The sequence below is a fragment of the Rhinopithecus bieti genome, unplaced genomic scaffold (assembly GCF_001698545.2).
Source record: "Rhinopithecus bieti isolate Rb0 unplaced genomic scaffold, ASM169854v2 scaffold_3858, whole genome shotgun sequence".
NCBI classification, from domain to species: domain Eukaryota; kingdom Metazoa; phylum Chordata; class Mammalia; order Primates; family Cercopithecidae; genus Rhinopithecus; species Rhinopithecus bieti.
In genome coordinates this window covers 1,455,517-1,478,792 of record NW_016804227.1, presented here as the reverse complement: position 1 = coordinate 1,478,792, position 23,276 = coordinate 1,455,517, and the positions used below count along the sequence as shown (strand labels likewise).

General features: G+C 37.1%; 1 protein-coding gene across 4 annotated transcripts in view; it reads right to left on the bottom strand.

Moving 5' to 3' along the window:
- The window catches only part of CFTR (CF transmembrane conductance regulator), a 184,557-nt gene that overhangs the window by 10,127 nt on the left and 151,154 nt on the right, over positions 1 to 23,276 (bottom strand). For all 4 annotated transcript variants that reach the window (XM_017867350.1, XM_017867353.1, XM_017867352.1 and 1 more), the window contains 2 exons: positions 16,106 to 16,261; positions 5,674 to 5,763 (listed from right to left, as the gene is read on the bottom strand). In XM_017867350.1, the coding sequence (XP_017722839.1) occupies positions 5,674 to 5,763; positions 16,106 to 16,261 (246 nt within the window). The remainder of the gene's footprint in view (positions 1 to 5,673; positions 5,764 to 16,105; positions 16,262 to 23,276) is intronic.

Genomic DNA, 23,276 nt, shown 5'->3' with positions numbered 1-23,276 from the left:
GGTGCTTTTCATATGCTGAGATATCAGATGGAAAGCTCTGGGAACAGGCAGATATGGAGGTCATCAAAATAGAGATATTAGTTAAAGCCAAAAGGACACATGAAATTTCCCAGGGAAATTAAGTAAAGTGAGACAAGAACTAGGATTCTGTCAAACACCATTTAAAGGATGACCAAGTAAAGTCCAGATTAAAAAAAAAAACATGATTATAGTTACTTTTACTTGGTACCTATATTTGCTTGGCACTGCGCTGGGCCCATTTTACATGTAAACTTGAAAAGTCACAACAATCCTACCAATTTATTGGGCCACAATGCCAGAAGTCTATTTGTTTTTCTCTCGGGATTCAGTTTCTTTTAAAATTCTCTTTTGTCTACACAGCTGGTAATTTCAGTTTGGCACCAATCTTGGAGAGAAGCTGTCTGGGCCTAAGCTGTTTTGGGATGTGTAAATTAAACTATCCAACTTCTAGGTCTTAGAAACTCTCTTTCCTTCCTTTGGTCTTGCTTTAAATTCCCCCATCAAATGATAGGGCAGAGTGCCATGGTAAAGGTCTGGACCCAGGAAATAAGGAAAAAGGAGGCTGTCTGGTCCAGCTTTGGTTCTAAGTCTTCCAGCTAGTAACTAGGCACAAGTCCTCATGGCTTCATGAGATGCAGTCCAGATCAGCAAGGATAAGATTCTACACTGGAGTTGGAAGCCAAGTCCAAGCTAGAAATAAAGCATTTCTTGGCCTGGAATTGTCACTGTATATATTTTTAATTTCCATTTGGGATAATGGAGAATTATGTAGGAGGTGCTGCTGGGATAAGATTCAGGTATTTAGCTATTTGTCATTATTCTGTTCATTTACCTCTAGAGATACTGGTCATGGCAAGGACACAGAGAGGACTAAGTGAGATGACATACATCCTGGTTTGCCCCGGAAAGTCCTGCTTTACACTGTTGTCATAATGTCCTCTTCCAGTTTAGTGTTTGACATGCCCAAAAATGTCCTGTTTGGACAAATTATATTATCAACTGTATTAGACTAAAGCCTAGGCCTTGTGACTTTGAAACCCAAATGCCTTTTCTGCTTCTCTAGGCTGATACTTGCTTGTTTGTATGCTGCTAGCAGGCTTCCTCCTCAAAAACCTATCACTACAACTCAAAAAAGCACACTACTACTCAACAAAAACTCAGCACTTCTACTCAAAGTGCTCATGACATTAAAGTTAGACTAACATCATCATCTTTGTGAATAGTGAATTATTAAAAAGGAGAACAGTAAAATATAAATCTAAATATGAACTGATTAAATAAAATCTAAACAGGTAAAATTTTGCATTATATTAGTATTTAAAATCAAAACCACAGGCTCTAAGATTTTAGATTATACTTATGATCCTGCTTTCCTGTAAATTTTATTTTGATTTGGCAATACTTAGAGATTTCATAAAGGCTAATGTCTTCCCTCCCAAGTTTCTCTCCCATTGCATTGTGTTCCTATAGTGCATTCTCTGAAGTCACATCAAAGATCTTAAAATGTGTCACTTGCAATTTAGTTAATGTTTTCTTTAAAGCCCCTGTGTTTGTTGGGTAATAAGGAAACTTTGATAATGAAAACGGTTAATCTAAGTACATTTTATTAGGGGCATGTTAAGGTTGGGCACTCAACGGGTAAGTGTTTAACACTCACAGGCATTTCAAAGCTCCTGGCAAGGTCCACTGTGAAGGGAGGCAGAAAAGGGAAGAACATTTGAGATAAACAGAAATTGGGCTACAAGGACCAAAAGTGCTAACAGTGGGATACAGTTGTTCTCTAAGAAGACCTTTTGAGGCTGAACATTTTAGGTCCCCTGAACCTATTCTGCTTCTGCCACAATCCAGACTTTTGGACTTAAGTTTAATAAAACAAAATAATTTATGTTCCCCTTTTCTTTAATATAATGCTTATATTTTTAAAATTATAAGTTTATAGCTAGAGTATTCTGTTAAAGAAACCGAGAATTTCTCCAGCTCTTCTCCCCACCAAATTCCTCTGTCTAATGCCCTCAATTATAATGAACCACCTGTTGGATAAACATAAGGTGTTATTTAGACAATTTTATTCCATTTTAGTTAATATATTTCCTATATAATGTCCTAATGCTTCAAAGGATGGCATATGCCTCATCTAGGTCATGTGGCATTTTGCCTGGCAGTGCTCATAGCCACATACCCAAAGGCAGACGATTCCTGGTGACTTCCAAAGAAAACTATAGTCATTTGCAGGTGCTCTAGAATGAGCATCACTCTTTTGTGCTAAACCTACGTTTCCCAGAGAAGTATATCAAGTCAAACCAAAGCCTCCTTCTTGTAGTGGAGAGCTTCAGAACTCAGATAGAGAGTAGATGAGAAGGTGTGGAGAGATGATACCTTATACTGGGAATAATCCCAGTGTAGTGGAGTTGCCTGGGTCTCTTCTAATTCATGTTTCATTGATGCACATTGATTAGGGAAGGACAAAGTAGTGCTATCTATGGGGTTTGCTATAAACTGAACTCTTCTGTCCCCCTGCCAAAGTCATATGTTGAAATCCTAACTTCAAAGATGATGGTATTAGGAGGTGGGGCCTTTGGGAGGTTATTTAAGTCATGAGGGCTCTACCCTAAACCCATGATTTGGATTAGTGTCCTTATAAAATACATCCCAGAGAGCCAGCCTGCCCACTCTTCTGCCATGTAACAACACAGTGAGAACACAGACATCTGTGAGGAAGCAGGCCTTCACCAGACACAAAATCTGCTGCCACCAGATTTTGAACTTCCCAGCTTCCAGAACTGTGAAAAATAAATTTTACTGTTGTTTATAAGACATCTGGTCTATAGTATTTTGTTGTAGCACCCTAATGGACTAAGACAGAATATTGGTACTAGGATCTGGGTATGGCTGTAACAAATACTCAATGTGGAAGCAGCTTTGGAACCAGGTAATGAGTAGAGACTGGAAGAGTTTTCAGGTACATGCTAGAAAAAGCCTACATTGCTGTGAATGGACAGTTAAAGGCAATTCTGGTGAGGGCTGCGGAGAGGAGAGCTGTGGAGAAAGCTACTGTCTTCTTACTGAATACCTAAGTGGTCATGAGCAGAATGTTTGCAAAAATGTGGACGGTAAAGGCCCAATCTGATGGGTTTTCGGATGGAAATGAGGAACACGTTATTGGGCAATGGAGGAAAAGCTATCCTTGTTATAAAATGTCAAAGAACTTGGCTGAGCTGTTTGTGTCCTAGGGTTTTGTGGAAGGCAGAACATGAAAGCAGTGAAATTGAATATTTGACTGAGGAAATATCCAAGCAAAGTTGAAGGAGCACCTTAGTTACTCTTGACTGCTCATAGTAAAATTCAAAATGAGAAATGACTTTAAAATGGAATTATTGATCAAAAGGGAAGCAGAACTTCAAAATTTGGAAAATTCTCAGCCTATCCATATTGTGAAAGATGAGAAAGCCTGCTCAGGAGAGAATACAAAGGTTGTGGCCAAATTTGATAAGGAGATTACTACGGACTAGCCATCTCAACAGAAACTAGGTGCTATGCATTAAGACAGTGGGGATATTAGTCAGCCACCTAAACAGAAGCCAGAATTTATAGTCCAAGACAATGGAAGAATGACTCCAAAGCCATTTGGAAATCTTCCAAGCTGCCTTTCCCATCATAGGTTCAGAGTGCAGAAGCCTGGGGTGGGGCAGAAAGATTTCAAAGGAGGGGCTACAACTGCCCCGTGCCACCTCACACTGCAGACTTCACATTGCCACCTCACATTGTAGACTTTACATTGCCACCTCACACTGCAGTGTTTGCTCCTGTATTAGCCCATTTTCACACTGCTATAAAGAGACTAGGTAATTTATAAAGAAAAGAGGTTTAACTGACTCACAGTTCTGCATGGCTGGGTAGGCCTCAGGAAACTTACAATCATGGCAGAAGAGAGAGAGTTATGTCTTACATGGTGACAGGCAAGAGAGAGGGTGTAAGAGCAGGGAAAACTGCCTTATAAAACCATGAGAACTCACTCACTATCACATGAACAGCATAGGAAACCATGCCAATGATCCAATCACCTCTCACCAGGTCCCTCCCTCAACACATGGGGATTATGAAGATTATAATTCAAGATAAGATTTGGGTGGGGACACACCCAAACCATATCAGCTCCCCATACTCCATTGCTAAGCATCTCCACCACCCTAGGTGTAGCTCTAGCACACTCCAGGGCTCATGCACTACTCTCAGCAAAACTGTAGGGGGATGGCTGCCTCCACCTAGATTTCAAGAACTCAGAGAGTCACAGGGCCCAGGTAGAGGCCCAGGGATGAGGTCGTCACATAGAGCTCACAGTAGGGCAATGCCCAGTGGAGCTATGAAGGAGGGGCCACCTATGCAATCGAGACCAGTAGAACCACCAGGCATGCAATTGCACAATTAGGGAGCCATAGGTGTGGGATTGGAGCACAGACCTGCCACAAAGAATGAGACACTCAAATCGATGAAGATAGAGCCTCCACCCCAGTGTGTCCAGAGGTGAGATACCACTCCAGTGAGCCTGGAGAGCAAAGCACAACAAATTATTCTCAAGCCTTAAAGTTTTAGACTTATAGAGACCTGTCACTCCTTTTTTCTTTTCTATTTCTCTTTTTTGAAATGGGACTGTCTAGCCTGTGCCTGTTTCACCATTTTATTTTGAAAGCACATAATAGGCTTGATTTCACAGTTTCATAATTGGAGAGCAATCTGCCTAAAGATGAATCACACCTTAAGTCCCACTCTACCTGATTTAGCTGTTTGTGCTGATTTAGATGATATTTAGATGAAACCTTGAACTTCAACCTTGTAAGTTGATGCTGGAACAAGTTAAGACTTTGGGGGCTATTGGGATGGAATGAATGTATTTTGCATGTGAAGAAGACATGAACTTTGGAAGTCAGGAGTGAAATGCTATGGTCTAAATATTTGTGTCCCCCCACCCCCTCAAATTCATATGTTAAAATCCTAACCCCGCAAGGTGATAGTATTAGAATGTGGGACATGTGGGAGGTGATTAGGTCATGAGCACAAAGCCCTCATGATGGGATTACTGCCACTGTGAAAAAGATCCCAGAGAGGTCTTGCCCCTTCCATTACATGAGGACACAGCAAGAAGGCACCATCAATGAACCAGGAAGTATGCTCTCACCAGACAACAAACCTGCTGGCACCTTGACCTTTGACTTCTCAGCCTCCAAAGATTGCTTATAAGCAGCTCAGTCTTTGGTATTTTATTTTAACAGCCCAAATGGACCAAGATAAGGCCTGATGGTTGGAGCCCTACTACTGAGGAGAGAAGCAGGTCCAATCAAAAATACCTGTTGCTCCAGGTATGTTAGGGTACTCCATTTTAAAGCTGTGCACAGAAATACACGCACACAAAGTGTATAGAATGATCTCAGCCATATCAACCATTTGTGTTGGTATGAGTTACCTCTTTCAAAATCATTTCAGTTAGGGGTAGGTCCAGTCAAAAGTACCTGTTGCTCCAGGTATGTTAGGGTACTCCATTTTAAAGTTGTGCACACACATACACACACATAAAAGTGTAGAATGATGTCAGCTATATCAACCATTTGTACTGATATGAGTTACCCCTTTCAAAATCATTTCAGTTAGCAGCCTTACCTCATCTGCAACTTTCCATATTTCTTGATCACTCCACTGTTCATAGGGATCCAAGTTTTTTCTAAATGTTCCAGAAAAGATAAATACTTTCTATAGCAATAAAGAAAAGAAGAAAAAAGTATGAATAACCTAAATATCTTTTATTTTCCCTTATTGTATTGTAAAATATTTCAAGTGAAAAAATATTTTAAAATAAGAAACACCCGTGTACTTACCATCCAGTTCTCTCAAATTTTAATATTTTATCATGTCTGCTTTGTATCATACTTTTAAGAAACAAATATTACAGCAATATTTGGAGTCCCTTGTGAACATTTTTCTAATCCCAATGTCTTTAGAATAAATAGAGATAATTGTTAATTGTAGAATATTAAAAAATTTTATTCCTAGCAAGATTCCTTATTACAAGCAAACGTAATATAAAATTAAAAAGTAAAAAAAAAACAACAACAACAACAACCAGTAAGTTTATGAGTTATAATTAACTTGGTAGAACAAATTCTTAGTTTGTTAATATATTTCTTTGAATTTCTCTGATAAGCCTAGCTTCCTAAGGGATTTTGAAATTTCTTTAACTTATGCTTATTCAAATGCACATGTTTATCTGATCTATAAACCAAGTATCTGATCAGACAGGCACAAGAGAGAGCCTCAACTTAGAAATCAGTGGAAAAGTAGAAGTCAAATATTTGCTTAACTGAATGCATGTTCCTGGTAAGGAACAAAATGACAATCTAATTCCTTGCATGGAGCATTGCACAGCTATCACTCTGAGACATCTACTTACCAGATCACCATCTGCTTAGGTCTGCCTATATTATTTTAAAATATCTTAAAAGAAAATCACTGTCTCATTGGGGAATGCCGATGCAATAACAATGATAATATTTAGTTCTCTGTGCATAGGGGTGAATTGAAAATAATATTTTTGATATTAACATTTAGAATAATTTTTTTAATCCTTTTTTCTTTTGTCTTTGGTTAATAACATCCATTAAGGGGAATTAAGAATGAAATTTCTTGAAGTGTAGTTTTTACCAATTTCCTTCGAAATGAGAATATTCAGTGGCCATCTGGTCCACAAGGAACCACACAAGGCAAGTCAATCCCCAATTAATGGTGTCTGTGTCTCTCAGGCAGGAGAGTATCCTCAGCAAGGCAGCCAAGTTTACTGAGGGTCATGTTAGAAACGTCATACCCTGGGGCATACCTTATGACTTAAAGAAAAAGTTGTTGTCACATGTCTCAGGAACTCTCTAGAGAGGTCAGCTAGGACCCCTATGCCGATATTTCTCAACCTACATCAAAATCACCTTCCTGAAAGGTACCTAGATTGTTTTACAGAGGTGAATATAAGAGATGAGCATATGACTCATAGGATCATAAGATATGTGATGGATATGTTTGTGTATCCACCTCTAAACTTCTATTTAAATAAAAGTAATGTCTGAATAAACTGAAGAGAGTAGACAAAGGTCATTATTGGAGAATTCTGAAAAACTAAAGAGAATTAAACAAGGAGCAGTGCTGAGAACTTGAGTCAGTTCATTATTTAAGCAATTGGATTTATTTAGTATATAAAGTTAAAAAGCCTTGCCGATAGAATTTTGCCATTTGCTGTTTTTTATATATTTTTCATTTTATATTGTGGTTCTTTAAATAAAAGGTTTCTAGCATTATAGAGAAGAACAGGAAATGATAATTGTAAGGTTTAACCAAGTATCAAACAATGTATTACCTGCTACAGAAAAGTTATCTCCACCAAAAGGATGGGACCCATAGCTCCCATTTATGGCAGACTTACTATGAACCATGTCCTGGGACAGGCTTATTCTATATGTTATCTCTTTCAATCTTCATGTCAACCTCATGAGGTAAATCCTATTATGTACCTGAAGAATCAGCAGGTTGGAGAAGGTAAGTGACTTGTCCAAGGTCATTTAGCTAGGAGATAGTAGGAGTTGGAATTCAAACACAGAAGTGTTTATCTCTAAACTTGTGCCCCTCATCACGACAGCAAAATGGCTCAAGTCCTTTGTGGACCATTTTTTCCTTCCTATTTAAAGCTCAGGAAAGATTAAAGGTTGGCAGCAGTAGTCTGATGGATGCATAAAGAGTCCATTAGTGCTCAGCAGCATATTCTTTATTTAGACAATTATCCATCCCTCTGGTCACAGGCTCAGTTCCTGGAGAGATTAGCTTCCTCTTCCTACGCAGGACCTAAGCTGAAGGGTTTTATATGGGCTACAGCTTCATTATAACTTTCAAGGAGACTTACACATTCAATGGAAGCACACAAACTGAAATGGAATAATGGCATTATCATGGAGGACTGCGGGAAGATGGTGGCGGGAAGGCCAAAGATGTTACAGCATCAACACAGACACAGAGTTATGAAAGGCAATGTGGCTTGCAAAGATGTTGTAGTAATGCAGTTCTGGCCTGGAAGGCATGTCTACGAACAGGAACCCAGCCTCTTTGATCCTCCATGTTTTATGAAATAGGGAAATGCTACCTTTCTTCTCAAAGCTACTCTACCCCAGGCTTTATCATCTCAGTGTATGGTACCTTCATTTCCTCAATCCAGAAACTTGGGAGTCATTCATGACTTATCTTTCTCCCTGATCTTCCCAAATAAAATTAATTATCAGTCCTATCTGGCGCAAGGCAAGAGCCTCCTAATTAATTTCTTTCCTTTCACTCTTGCATCTCTTCCCATCCATTCTCATTCAGCAATCAAAGCAATTCACTACAACAGAAATTAGAACATTTCATTGACCTTTTAACAAACCTTCAAAGGTCTTCCACTACACTCAGGCCTTTAAGATGGCCTACATGACCCTACATGTTTTAGCCCCTCCTACTTCTCTGAATCATTTAGTGCCCTTCTCCACGCTCTTCCCTTTCTTCCTGCCATCACACTGGCTTTTCTTCACTCCCTCAGCTTCTTCACACATTGGATTCCCCTTGCCTGGGAATCTCATTCCCTACCTTCTTCCCATGGCCAACTGCCTTCTTTAGGTTTCAAATTAAATATCACTTCCTCAGGGGTATCTTTCCTGATCCTCAATACCAAATAAAGTCTCCCAACATATGGTCTCGTAATACTCATACTCTGCTTTCATAGCTTATAGTGAGTATTAAGATTATACATGCATTTGTGAACATTTTGTTTTTAACATCCATCTGTCTTACTAGACCACAACTGCTGTGTACCCTGTCCTTAGCAAAAGCTGTGTTCGTAATATATTCTCAATAAATTCTGCCCAAATAAATAAATGGACTCATATGAAAATAGGAAGTAAAACACAAAAACATCAAACTCAGAGTTCAGCACATGTTGTTTTTCTTCATTCTGAAAGAATAGCTATTACAACCTAGTATTTTGTTTTGGCTCAGGAAAAATAAATATATACACACATACACACTATATATGTACAGATATATGTATGTATGTATATATACACACATGTATATATACACACAGATATATGTGTGTATATATAGATATACATGTATATATCTATCTAGATTGTGTAGAGCTATATATATCTCTACTGCCATATATATATACACACACACACATATATACACACACACACCATGTATAATTCTATTAAAATGTGGCCAAATATTTATTAGTATCACAGTCTTTAAATAAATAATACTAACAACCCATTAAAATTTTTGTCGTTCTCTATAATTGCTTGGGAAATGGTAGGTCTAACTTTTATTCATAATACTATAGTCTAAAAGTTTATAATACTATAGTCTAAAAGTTTATATAAAATATCTATCAAAATATATTGATATATATTAATTTTAGCTAAAATAGTTATATATTCAACATTATGAAGAAAGAAAGCTGTTGGTTGAAATTAGACATCCCAAAGTTTTAAGTGTGGTGAATTTGATACCATTCAGAAATTCTGTAGGTCTTTTGTCTACAGTTTACTGTCTAGTGTTAGGTACTGAAGTAAGTACTCTAATTGAAAAAAAAAAATTAACTGAACGAACTGGTTCAGTTAGAATTCAATTTCATACAATTAGGCATTTCATTCCTGTATTACAAATAGTACCTGGCACTCTCTTGTTTCCAGGGGTGCCGGTGGGTGTCTTAGTTCTGTTTTCTAAACTGTTTGAACTTTCCACAAACTCATCTCTAAATTTGAAAGGTCTTTGGAGGTCACCCAAGTCCTTTTCTCTGGTTTACAAATGAAACAGTCAAGGCCCTGAGAAGTTAAGTGGTTTGCCCAACGTGGTACACTTGGACTGATTTTGCAGCAAAAAATATACCTGAAACTATCAATCACACAATGGCCCTTTATCTCTCTTTTAAGAAATTTCACCAATAGGAAAGTTAGGATGTGCAAATATCTGATATTTATTTAACGCCATATATGTCATAAAGAGCACTTGAGACCCAGAGAAAAATAAGAGCACCATTACTCACCCTGTGACAAACCTTTTTACTACAGCTTGACTCCTCAACTCAACTCAACTCAGTGGTAACAGATGAGCCTATATGGAGTTCTCAGGGTTGCTCATGTATATTTCACTGCAACAGGCATTATGTTTTAGCATTGGATGTCAAACAAAAAACAATAAAGCAGTTTGGCTAGTGTGGTGACTGGATGTAATATAAATTACATAAGTGGGAAGTGTGACTGTTTCTCTTTAAGCGTACAGTGCTGTTTGACTTTGGCTCAGAACGGAAATCTATCTATCTATCTATCTATCTATCTATCTATCTATCTATCTATCTATCTATAGTAGGTAGGTAGGTAAATAATGTGTGTGTATATATATGTGTGTGTGTGTGTGTGTGTGTATATATTTATTTAATGCCACACACACACACACACACACACACACACACACACACACACTATGTATAGTTCTATCAAAATGTGGCCCAAATGCTTATAATTATCACAGTGGTTTGGATCTCCCTTTTTGACAATGTCTGCAACATTTTCTTATAAATTGAATCTGTATACTAAAAATCTGTTCAGTGTGAACAAATCAAGATCCTAAGTTTATGTTACAGAATGTTTAAAAATAAGTATTGGCCAGGCACTGTTACTCATGTCTGAATTCTCAGTACTTTGGGAGGCCAAGGCAGGAGGATCACTTGAGGCCAGAAGTATAAGACCAGCCTGTAGAACATAGTAAGACCCGGTCTGAATTAGCTGGTGGTATGGTTTGGATCTGTGTTTCCACTCAAATCTCATGTTGAACTGTAATTCCCAATATTAGAGGCGGGCCTGGTGGGAGGTGACTGGACCATGGGGGTGGATTTCTCATGAATGGTATAGCACCATCCTCTTGGTGCTGTTCTCATGATAGTGATTGAGTTCTCATGAGATCCGCTCATTTCAAAGTGTGTGGCACCTCCTCCCTCACTCTGTCTTGCTCCTGATTCGTCATGTAACATGCCTGCTCCCTACTTGCCTTTCATTAAAAGGTCAATGAAATGTTCTAATTTCTGTTGTAGTGAATTGCTTTGATTGCTGAAAGTTTGTCACCTTTCAAACTTGTAACTGAAGATTTAGAAATACATTTAAAATACTTTTCTGTTTTTTATGAATTAAGTGCATAATTGATTGAAAACTTCCTGAGGTCTCCTCAGAAGCAGATGCTGCTATGCTTCCTGCACAGCCTGAAGAACTGTGAGCCAATTACATTTATTTTCTTCATAAATTACCCAGTTTCCAGTATTTCTTTATAGCAACGAAAGGACGGACTAATGCAGTTGGGCATGGTAGTGCGGGCCTATAATCTACCTACCCAAGAGACTGAGGTGGGAGGATCACTGGAGCCCAGGAGTTCAAGGTAACACACTCAAGCCTAGGTGACAGTGCAAGACTCTGTCTCCGAAAAAGTGTTGCTTTGTTTTCAAGAATATCTATTAGTTAGAACAAAGTAGCTATAAATAGATGAATAAAATATTCCTCAGTCAAAAATATTTAAGGTTTAAAACAAATACAGAATAATTTTGTAATATTTACATATCTTTGCATATAAATGATTGCACGTAAGATATCCAAATTATTGTTTCCTCTAAAATTACTTAATGCCTTACAACCTTTTTATACTACATCTTTTAGTATATGCTTTTCAGAGATAGCATAAGAGAAAATACTTTCCTGGTCTGAACAAATAATCAAAATTTCACATTTTAGGCTCAGAAATAATAAAATTTCATTGTACCTACTTCCATACAAATTATTTTTCCCTCCTCCCTTGAATTCAGTACTCCACCCCTACTGTCCTTATTTTACTCTAGACTCATCACTTCATAGCTGGAGAGTTTCCTAGCTCATGTCCCTGCTTCTCCTGTCACCTACACCCCATGCCGTGAGCAGCAGCAGGGTCCTCCACCACCCTTTCACCAGCCTCTTCCTCACTCAAAAAGGCCCAACCCATTCCTCGTGAAGCCATGTTGGCACTTGTCAAGTATTAACTTCTTTTTCCTAATACTCCCTAACTTGTGACCTCCTCTGACCTTTTGCCCCTCAACTTTTTCTAGTTCCCATCTTAGTACTTGTCCATAATCTCTCTGCCTGGCATCCTGGAATACCCTCTCAACATCCTCATGCCCCCAACCATTCTAAAATCTACAAGCTTTATGACCCTTTATGAGCCACTTTAATTATCACTTTCTTTGGGAAACTATATTGTTTTGTTCACTTCTATGGTATATACCTCCAACATAATACTAAGATGGGGACATTATTTCTTGTGCTCAAGGAACTGTAAATAATAATAACAACCACAACACAGCATATTGTACTTACTATGTGCCAGGGAGGAGTATTATTTACTAACTCATTTAATCCTCACAAAAACACAATGAATTAGTTACTTCCATTATACTCATTTTACAGAAAATAAAACAGAGGCACAGATAAATCAAGATTACACAGACTAAAATTCAGATACTGATGGAACCACAATCTCTCGTTAAAGAAATCAAGCATTTAGTGATTCAGCACAAAACAACGCATATTGAATTCTTATCAAGCAAGCTATTGTGTTATGCACTCTATAAGGGACAGAAAAATTAGTAAGAAAAAAATCTGTTTTATCTAGCATTTCTATTACATTCTTTCATCGACTCTGCTTTAATCATTGATGATTTTGTGTTTAAACCTTGCTTTCTTAACTAGGATACCTGCAAGTATTTACATTGCTAAGTGGAAATTAAACAAATACAAGGATTACTCTAATATAAGATACATTAGAAGTGCCAGGTTTATAAACAACGCTCTAAATCCCATGTTGGACTGGAATGTGGGGGTGGAATGTTGGGATTAGTCAAAAACACCAAATTCACACAACATGAATGTTGCTTTTAAGAGTCTAATTTGTGTGACTCATATAATGGAGGGATGTAAGGGAAAAGATGAGGAAGGCATTGCAGTGGCAGGAGAAAAAAAGAAAGGATCACTGATGTGGGGGAGTAGCAACAACAGGGCTTGGGAGCTGGCCTTTCCTAATTACCCACATCACACTCACTAACTAGCCCATGCCTTGACCCATGACTCTATTTAATCACCTATATTTAATTCATCGTTTTGGTTAAACCCTTTCTTCCTTTGATCTCTGACTTATGACAATGAGTGTAATTTTGAACTTTTCATTTGAAGCTCATAGGTTGGATTGGGACCTCACTGTGACAGATCAAGGACAAGTGCTATCTATACCTTTTATGTAACCATAGAAGCTATCAGACTTATAATGTGAAGCATGTAGGAGTTTAATAATTAATTATTAAGTTGTTAATTATTATAAAATGAGTGAGAACCGCTACACTGCTGCATCATCATTCACATCTACAAACACATGTTTTGGTCCCATTTGATATGTCCCAGAGCAAAAAATGCCCGAACTTTGTGGTGGGAGTTATGTGTGGACATAGATTCTTTTCAGATCATAAAGACTCATTGCAAGAACAGGCCTAGTCGTTTCCTCAGAATAGTTTGTCACCTTTGAAACTTGTAACTGAAGATTTAGAAATACATTTAAAAATATGTTTTCTGGTTTTTATGAATTAAGTGCTTAACACAAATTCAAGGCTAATAAACCATTTCAGATCTTGTTGTTCTAATTGCCTAAAGCAATGGGGCTCTGATGATAAGCCTCATTGTCTCCTCTTGGTGACCTCACAGCTCACAGGTAACACAGAACGAATTAAAGGAGGCTCCACCTTGAAATTTACACAATAGTCTTCCAGGCTGGCGCATTCTCTAAGATTGCTGTCTAGCTACAGGAGGGAAGAACATTAATAAAACAAAACAAAACAAAACAAAACAAAACACCTGCAAGGACCTGCCAAAACTAATGACATGTTATGATTCCACAGCTGATGTCTCAGGATCACCCTGAGAAAAAGAGGGAAAATTTCTTGTTCAAAGTTCCTGTTTCGTGTGTCTGGAAACAAATGACCCATTGATACAGAGATCTCTAATGTCTCAGTGTCAGAGATCTTCAGAACTATGCCCTTGCATAGTCTGGGAGTTGGAAGAAAGAAAAAACTGGAAAAGCAAACAAACATAATTCTCTTTGGATTTTAATTCCTTCTTCCTTTTTTTTTTTCTTTTAAAGTTGAAACTTTAGGACAAGATAAAATTACTTAATTTGAACTTTCAAAGAAAAGTTAGGAAAAGCATCTCTTGGTTTAGACATCAAAAATATATGAGGAGTTTGCCCTCTTGCTCTTTCTTGGGCATTCACATAATGTTCAAAATTTGTCACAAAGAAGAAATAGCCTATTCTGTTTACAGACATCTTTGTGATACTGAGAGACAGCCCCAGAAACCAGCATCATAAACACGTATATGAGAAGCATCTATATCAAGATCATCCAGCATTTCTGAAGACATCTCTGAACCTATTTTTTTTGTTTGGTTTATATAATGCTAGAAACCATAGAAGAGTGGAAATGGAGGGGGGCAAAAAAGAGACAAGCTTGGGAGACTCACTTTGGCAGAAAGGCAAGATAAAGAATTTTCAAAACTCTGGCCCACTCGGTTTTCCTCCACGTCTTGCATATGTACGTTCCTAAGTTGAACATGCAATAACACGAAGCCTCTCTACTACACAGTAAATAAACTAAAGGATTCCCAGTGAAATTGAAATTAATTTTTAGAGCTTGAATTATTCTAATGGGCAGATTTGTGTGAACAAGAACAACAAAACTAAAAAATTCACTATTTTCATTTAAAATGGGACCAGAAGACTTAGGTTATACCGAATAACAACACTTCTCTATCAACCAGTTCTTTTTCGCTTTTCAACATTTTTATTTTGCCTAATGCTATCACCTTGGGATACTTGTATTTCCAGCGTTTCTTTATCTATAGATCATCTGACAATCCGTTTTTTCTTTCTGAGGAAACAATACTGTTTTCAAAACTCCAACCAGGATAAAGCTTCTGGCAACATGACAAAGTCTAGACAAATAAATTAAAAGCACCATTTGAGCAGTTACAATATTTAGTGCCTCATTAGTTGAAAGGAGCAAATGTTCCACAAACGTAATCTATTAAGAAATACAAGCTTTTTTTTCAGTCTAGATTTATAGTCAGTCTACCTGGAGATGCTCCTGGCATTTTAATTTTGTGTAAAAAGCAGAGTAGTATTAGAAAGAACTATGGTAGTGGAATGGATTCAGTGCCCATTAGTACAAAGGGAGAAAAATGATCATTAAGTGTGAATATACCCAGAGAGACTAGAGAAAATACCAGGAAAAATACAGTAAATGTTGTCCAGATTTGGTCCCAGTAAAGACATTTCTTGGTTTCCATTTAGATCATTTTAAACTGAAACGGTTGCTATTTCTCTCATATACAAGAAGTGCTCTTACACAGTAACATTCCAATTAGTAGAATGATACTAAGGCAGTGAGGCTAGAGATCCTTTGTGACCCAAATCAGAGTGACATTAAAAAAAAAATAGCTACAGACTAATCTGATGTGGTTCATACCATCCAAAGAACAAAAAACAATCATTACACTTTCTATTTTCAATTCCACTACCTCATGATTCCAAGTATTTGTTATTTCAGGAGCATCTTTTGTCTTGCAAAGCATTTCTCAACCTGGTGATTGCTAACTTGGAGGTCAGGCCACTGAAGCAGGAACAAAAAAGAGCTGTTAAAAACAAAAGCCTGAGGTTCCCACTATAAATTTGGTCTTCTGAAAAACACTATCAAAGCTATGAACATTTCAATAACCAGAACTGGAGAATTTCAAACTTTTAGTGACATATTTTCTGCCTATGAGAAAACTGCACTGGAGAAAAAAAGACAGCAATGCATAATAAATATATTTTGCAGAGTAATGTGAATTTCTTGAGTACAAGTATCAAACAGCAGTAAAAAATATAATTTAATTGCCTTTTTTTCTGGCTAAGTCCTTTTGCTCACCTGTGGTATCACTCCAAAGGCTTTCCTCCACTGTTGCAAAGTTACTGAATCCCAAGACACACCATCGATCTGGATTTCTCCTTTAGTGTTCAGTAGTCTCAAAAAAGCTGATAACAAAGTACTCTTCCCTGATCCAGTTCTTCCCAAGAGGCCCACCTATAAGGTAAAAGTGATGGGATTACTCTTGTGACATATAGATACCATGCCATAAACGTAATTCAGTATTATACTTCAATAAAAACCACTGGAATATTTTATCCTGTCACCAGTGGAAGATTTTCACTTATTCATTCAAACCTTTTTGCACACTTTCAATCCTGACCAATGTTGATATAGGGAGACAAACAACCTTGGAATAGAATAGAGAAACTGGCTATACGGAATTGGACCCCTGATGCAGACTTCCTTTATCACCGACTTTTACTAATGAAAAAAAGATTGAAAATGCCCCTTTTGCATAAAGGAAAAGCAAAGAGTGTCTTCATCATCTCTCAACATAGGCTCACGCCAGAGGCAGAGACCTGCAATTTGATCTAGTACCCAAAGTGGATACAACTTAAAAATTACTTAATCTGAAATAGTTCTAATATTTAGATGTTGACCCTAATAAATTAATTAGATAAAGTTCAAGCCTGGCAATAAATACTGATATGTTCAGGCAGCAGTATATTCCCAGAGAAGACAGGTTGGGCGAAGACCTTACCACTCCTCAGTGAATGAGTACTTTGGACAGTGGTCAAATCACATTCTGACATTCACCCGCACTGGAGAGAAGGGAATTTCAGGAAGCAAAATGTATATTAAGGAAAAGAAAGAAAATTATTCTTGTTACCTAAAGACCATAAGAACATAGCATGGACGTGAGAGCACCATGCACTGCATGAGGAGATCAAGTGCTAGAGGTGACCCACAGAGAGCTCCAACTCTGTGTTCTGATGTCAGCTTAGATGCCAGAACTTGAAGAGGGTGCTTTGAGCAAGGTAGAACACTACTGCAGTCATTAACTGACCACTGAAAAATCTGACTGACAGTTAGTGGCACTGAATAAACGTTTGTTTCATCATTTTTTAAAAAATCATTTGACCTTTATATACTATAACTGAGCAAATGGTCTTTTAGTATAATGCTTTTCAATCTGTAGTAAAGGACAGTTTGTTTTCTTTTTAAATTTCTAATGGACTACATATCAATACTTTAAAATATATAATAAAATGAAATTCTAAATATTCACCCTCAATTTTTATACTATATCATAGACAAGTAAGTTTGTAAACCAGAACCAGTGAATGGACCACAATAAATGATTTAGAGTATATAACAATGCTTAATAAGAATAACTGAACACTATTTGCAACCTGGTAATAAACTAGGTCTTTGGGATAAGCTGGAAAGCAATAATGACACAGTTGACCCCCTATCCATAATAAGAACTCTACAATAAGATTTTCACAAATGTTTGTGTTCAGACAACTGAGAAAACCAGATCAATCAAATGTCATGTACAACACCCTGTTGAATTTCTTCATAGTATTAATCAAAATTAGTACTTTTTATATTTTTTCTTGATTATTGCTTGTGTTTGTACCAAAAATATAAGTTCAACAAACACAGGGGAGTCTATCTAGTTTTGCATTGAATTCTTAGCACCTGGCTTACCCAAAGTACCCCATAAATATTTATGTGAATTGATTAACGGACAGCCAGATGGAAGAATGGATGGATTTATGAGTAGATGAATGAACTCATGTAATTTAGCTGATCTAACAAATAATGGATTTAATCAATTTTGTTCAATTGCTAGATAAACTCCTAATTTTAAAATATTGTGGAATTTCAATGCACATTTTCATTTATGAATCAGCCCATGTTGCACAAACACATTCATCATGTGTCATGATTTTTCTAACACAATAGTAAAATGTTGCATAAGCAACCTGAATATGCCCAGTGCAGGTGAGGTCCAGGGGAATAAAAGAAAGGAAAGTTCAATAGGTGAAAGTAATTTGCTATAAGGTCATATCAAGAATTTTGGTAAGAAGTACTTGAGGTCTAAATCCTTGTTATCATTAGTTATGTTTCTAATGAGGATTAGATAAATGTCCATGTTCCCTTTTCTTCAGAAGCAAATACTGAAATTTTACAGAACTCAATTTTAGGTTGGGAAAGACTAGATGAAGAGGCATCTGTAAATCTTTGGTTTAGCTTTAAAGGTTTTAGCTATTACTCTGGTTCCTTATATCATTGAACTGCTGGTAATGCATGATATCTGACACATTTTTCAAAAGCAAGGAATCATTGGTTCATACCCAACAAAGTCTTCTTGTTTATATAATTGGCACATAATAATTAGTTTCCGGGATTTGTTTTTTCAGGCTTCTCAGTGATCTGTTGAATAAGGCTGGAGTACTTCCTGCAAATAAGCTTTTAAGACATACCCTAAATCAAAGTCAGTGTTTTCTAGTAACTTCAATGTACCTCCTCCCTGAGAATGTTGGATTAAGATAAATCAAAATAATATGTGGAAAGTTAAACAGTGTTGAATTTGGTGCTAGCTGTAATTGCATTGTACCATGAATAGAACATTCCTTTCAGGGTGTCTTACTCGCCATTTAAATACTGCAACAGATGAAGACTCTTGTAATTATTTTTCATTACCTCGTGGTCTCCAGAAATCAAGATGACAAGTCAACTGAAATTTAGATCCACAAGGTGATTATAATTGAATCTTTTATGTGTTCATATATCTCTATTTATTATTAAGGAAACATAGTATTGAGAATATGCTGCTTATACCCACTGAATGATTGAACAACTTTACACCAATTTTTATCAAGATAGAAAATGGGATATATGTTTAACAAAGCAAACAAGTATTTAGGTGTTTGTGCTGATATAATTTTAATCCTTAATATTCTTACAAATTATTTCTGGCATTTCTGTATTTTGAAGAGACTACAAAAGGAGAAAGCAACTAAGTGCATCCAAAAGTATAGATCTTGAAGTACTATCAAATATCTATTTAATCAGAGGACTGTCCAGTACTGTGATATACACAATATACCATCTGAGGAATTTCGTTAAGTCTAGATTTATCATGAAGGATCTGACTCCAAATTAAGTTCCCAGTAGGCATTTTGAGAGGAAAAGAAAAGACAAAAGAATGGGATATTCTAGTTGGGGAAGGTGCTCTAGCTATTACAATTTAGATAAAAGTCAAAAGCTTTTAAGAAAAAACTATTGGAGATTAAAAGAAAATAGATTTTAAAGGTAAATGTTGTGAAATAGTTGCTACATTTTCACGCATTGATCATAAAACTTGTAAAGTATAGGTTCTTTAAATTAAAGGTCTCAGTTAAGAGCAAAGAAAGTAATACGATATCTTTTCCATAAAGTAATTGCTATGGACAAAGTGCTTTCACATGAAGACTGAATAATTTTTCTGCACAGAATATTTATTCTTTTCATCTCTTCACCATTACCAACAACACAGAAATCCATTAAAATTAAACGAGATGCTCACTTAAGTTCTAAATTTCCACTGCTTTTTCTCCCCCCCCAAGAAGGGCAGCCCAAAACTGAGCTGGCAGTGTTTTGGGATATCCAAAAATATTACTAGTATACTAAATTTGAGTCGACTTCATAATTTAGCACATAAGAAATACATGTGGAGCATCTTGTGATAGTTTGCAAGATGCTGCTATAAGTTCTAAAGGCAAGGCAGTAGAATTTATATTCTTCAGAGACTGCTCAGAATAACAATTTTATTTTATTTATTTATTTATTTTTTAATTTATTTTTGAGATGGAGTTTTGCTCTTGTCACCCAGGCTGGAGTACAGTGGCACAATCTCAGCTCACTGCAACCTCCACCTCCCAGGTTGAAGTGATTCTCATGCCTTAGCTTCCCTAGTAGCTGGGAATACAGATGGCCACCACCATGCCCAGCTAATTTTTGTACTTTTAGCAGAGACAGGGTTTCACCATGTTGACCAGTCTGGTCTTGAACTCCTGACCTCAAGTGATCTGCCTGCCTTGGCGTCCCAAAGTGCTGGAATTACAGGTGTGAGCAGAATAACATTTTAAGAATCAATTCCTATTCTAAGGAAGCATATAACCTAGAAATAGATATAAGCTATGCATTCACTTATTTAAAATGTATTAAGATAGGTAACATGCTAAACAAAGGCATAAATAATTTAACAAATAATAAAAAAAAAAAAAACAGGACTTCCAGATTCTGATCTGGTTTACAGCAATTCTGTAAGTGGTTGGCTTCATCCTAAAACAAGTAAAAAGCAGAGCATACTGAAAAATCAACAACTTTTCTTAGATCTGTCAGAGAAGTGAGGTCACAGGGCAAACCACTGCCCCCCAAAATGGGAGACAGGCAACTAGGTACAGAGAATCACAACTTACAGAACAGAAAACAATATGCAGAAACCTCTGAGAGAACCAGTACTAGGGTAGGAAAATCGAAACTGTAAGTGAAAAATTGCTGGAGATTCAGTGTGAACAAGTGTGACAGCAAGAAAATTCCAAGTGGGCCCAAGTCACTGGGGGACTTCTATAGTTTTATGAATTTTGCCTGTAGGATGCTTACCAGGTTCTTATAGTGAAGATCAGAGGAAAAAAGAGAAAAGTAACCATTTTGAAATACGCCAGAGCATTGTTCTTTTTTTTTTTTTTTTTAGATGGAGTCTTGCTCTGCCACCCAGTGTGGACTGCAGTGGCACAATCTTGGGTCACTGCAACCTCCACTTACTGGGTTCAAGCAGTTCTCCTGCCTCGGCCTCCTGAGTAGCTGGGATTACAGGTGTATGCCACCCCACCTGGCTGAGTTTTATATTTTTAGTAGAGACGGGGTTTTGCCATGTTGGCCAGGCTGGTCTCAAACTCCCGACCTCAGGTGATCCACCTGCCTCAGCCTCCCAAAGTGCTGGGATTACAGGCGTGAGCCACTGCGCCTTGCCCCAGAGCATTCTATTCTTACAACAAGACCTGTCCTCAAAAGAGACTATTTTACCATGCGTAAACTCTCAGGGTTTTTTTTCAGAGCCTAACTGACCTGGGGGAAGGAAAATACTTAACTCCAACTCCCTCTCACAATAGTCACTATGTCCCACCAAAAGGGGTGAAAAAAACACTTTACAAGTGCTTCTAAGCTGCAGGGGCACAGGCTCACTAAAAGACTAAAACCTAATCATAGGACTACAGAATACTTCCCTCACCCTCTGCTACACATACCACTGCATTACTAAAGCCACAGTTTGAAAACACAGAGCAAGCATCAGAACCACAGTCAGATATGACAGGGATGTTGGAATTAACAGATCAGGAAATTAAAACAACTATGATTAACATGCTAAAGGCTGGGCATGGTGGCTCGCACCTATAATCCCAGCAATTTGGAAGGCTGAAGTGCGCAGACCACTTGAGGTTAGGAGTTTGAGACCAGCCTGGCCAACATGATGAAACCCCATCTCTACTAAAAATACACAAATTACCCAGGCATGGTGGCAGGCACCTGTAATCCCAGCTACTTGGGAGGCTGAGGCAGGGGAATCACTTGAACCCAGGAGGCAGAGGTTGCAGTGAGCCAAGATCACACCACTGCACTCCAGCCTGGGCAACAGTGAGACTCCATCTCAAAAAAAAAACAACAACAAAAAAACAAGCTAAAGGTTTTCATGGAAAATATAGGCAATATGCAAGAACAGATGAAAAGCAGAAGAGAAATGGAGATTCAAAGACAGAATCAAAAGAAATTCTATAGGTCAAAAGTTCTGTAATAAAAATGTAAAATGCCCTTGATGGACTCATTGGTAGACTGAACACAGCTGAGGAAAGAATCTCTGAGCTTGAGAATATGTCAATAGAAACTTCCAACACTGAAATGCAAAAGAAAAAAAAAAAGAAACTGAAAAAACAATATCCAAAACAGCGGGATGACTACAAAAAGTGTAACATACATGTACCGGGAATACCAGAAGGAGAATAAAGGGAAAAAAAGGATAGAAGAAATATTTGAAGCAATAACAACTGAGAATTTTTCCAAGTTAGTATCAGATACCATACCACATATCCAAGAAACTCAGAGAAAAACCAAGCAGAATAATGCCCAAAAAAAAAAAAAAAAAAAAAAATCCGACACATAGGCATATCATGTTCAAAAGAAAGGCATATCACGTTCCTAAAAAAAAAAATCTTGATAGATGCCACAGGAAAAAACATCTTGCCTATAGAAAAGCAAAGATAAGAATTATACCTAACTTCTCAGAAACAATGCAATCAAGAAGACAGTGGAATGAACTGTTTAAGAGTTTGAGAGGAAGAAAATCACCAATCTAGAGTTCTGTGCCCTGTGGAATTATTCTTCAAAAGTCAAGAAGAAATAAAGTCTCTATCCGACAAACAAAAATTGTGGAAAATTGTTGTCAGTAGGTCTGGCTGGTAAGAAATGTTAAAAGAAGTTGAAGAGAGAAAAGGAAAATTATACAGGTCAGAAACTTGGATCTACATAAAGAAAGAAAGTGTATTAGAGAATGAATAAATGAAGGTATTTCATTTTATAAAATTAGAACTTCTATTTTTCTTACTCTTAATTGATTTAACAGATAACAGTTTTTTTCAAAAAAATTTCATCAATATATTCAATCGTAAATATGATAATGTGTATACCTAGGTATATACATATATGTAAGTGAACTAAATAATAGCTACAATACAAGAGACTGGAAGGTGGAACTGGGAGTGTTTTATTATTAAAAGGTACTTGCACTACACTTGAAATTATTTAGTATTATTTGAAAATGGACTTAGATTAGCTGTAAATGTAAATTGCAAACTCTAGGGGCAACCACTGAAAGTTTTTTTAAAGAAGATTTACTATGCTAAGAAAGTGGACATGAAGTCCTTTCCCATGCCTATGTCCTGAATGGTATTACCTAGGTTTTCTTCTAGGGTTTTTATGGTATTAGGTCTAACATTTAAGTCTCTAATCCATCTTGAATTAATTTTCGTATAAGGAGTAAGGAAAGGATCCAGTTTCAGCTTTCTACTTATGGCTAGCCAATTTTCCCAGCACCATTTATTAAATAGGGAATCCTTTCCCCATTTCTTGTTTCTCTCAGGTTTGTCAAAGATCAGATGGCTGTAGATGTGTGGTATTATTT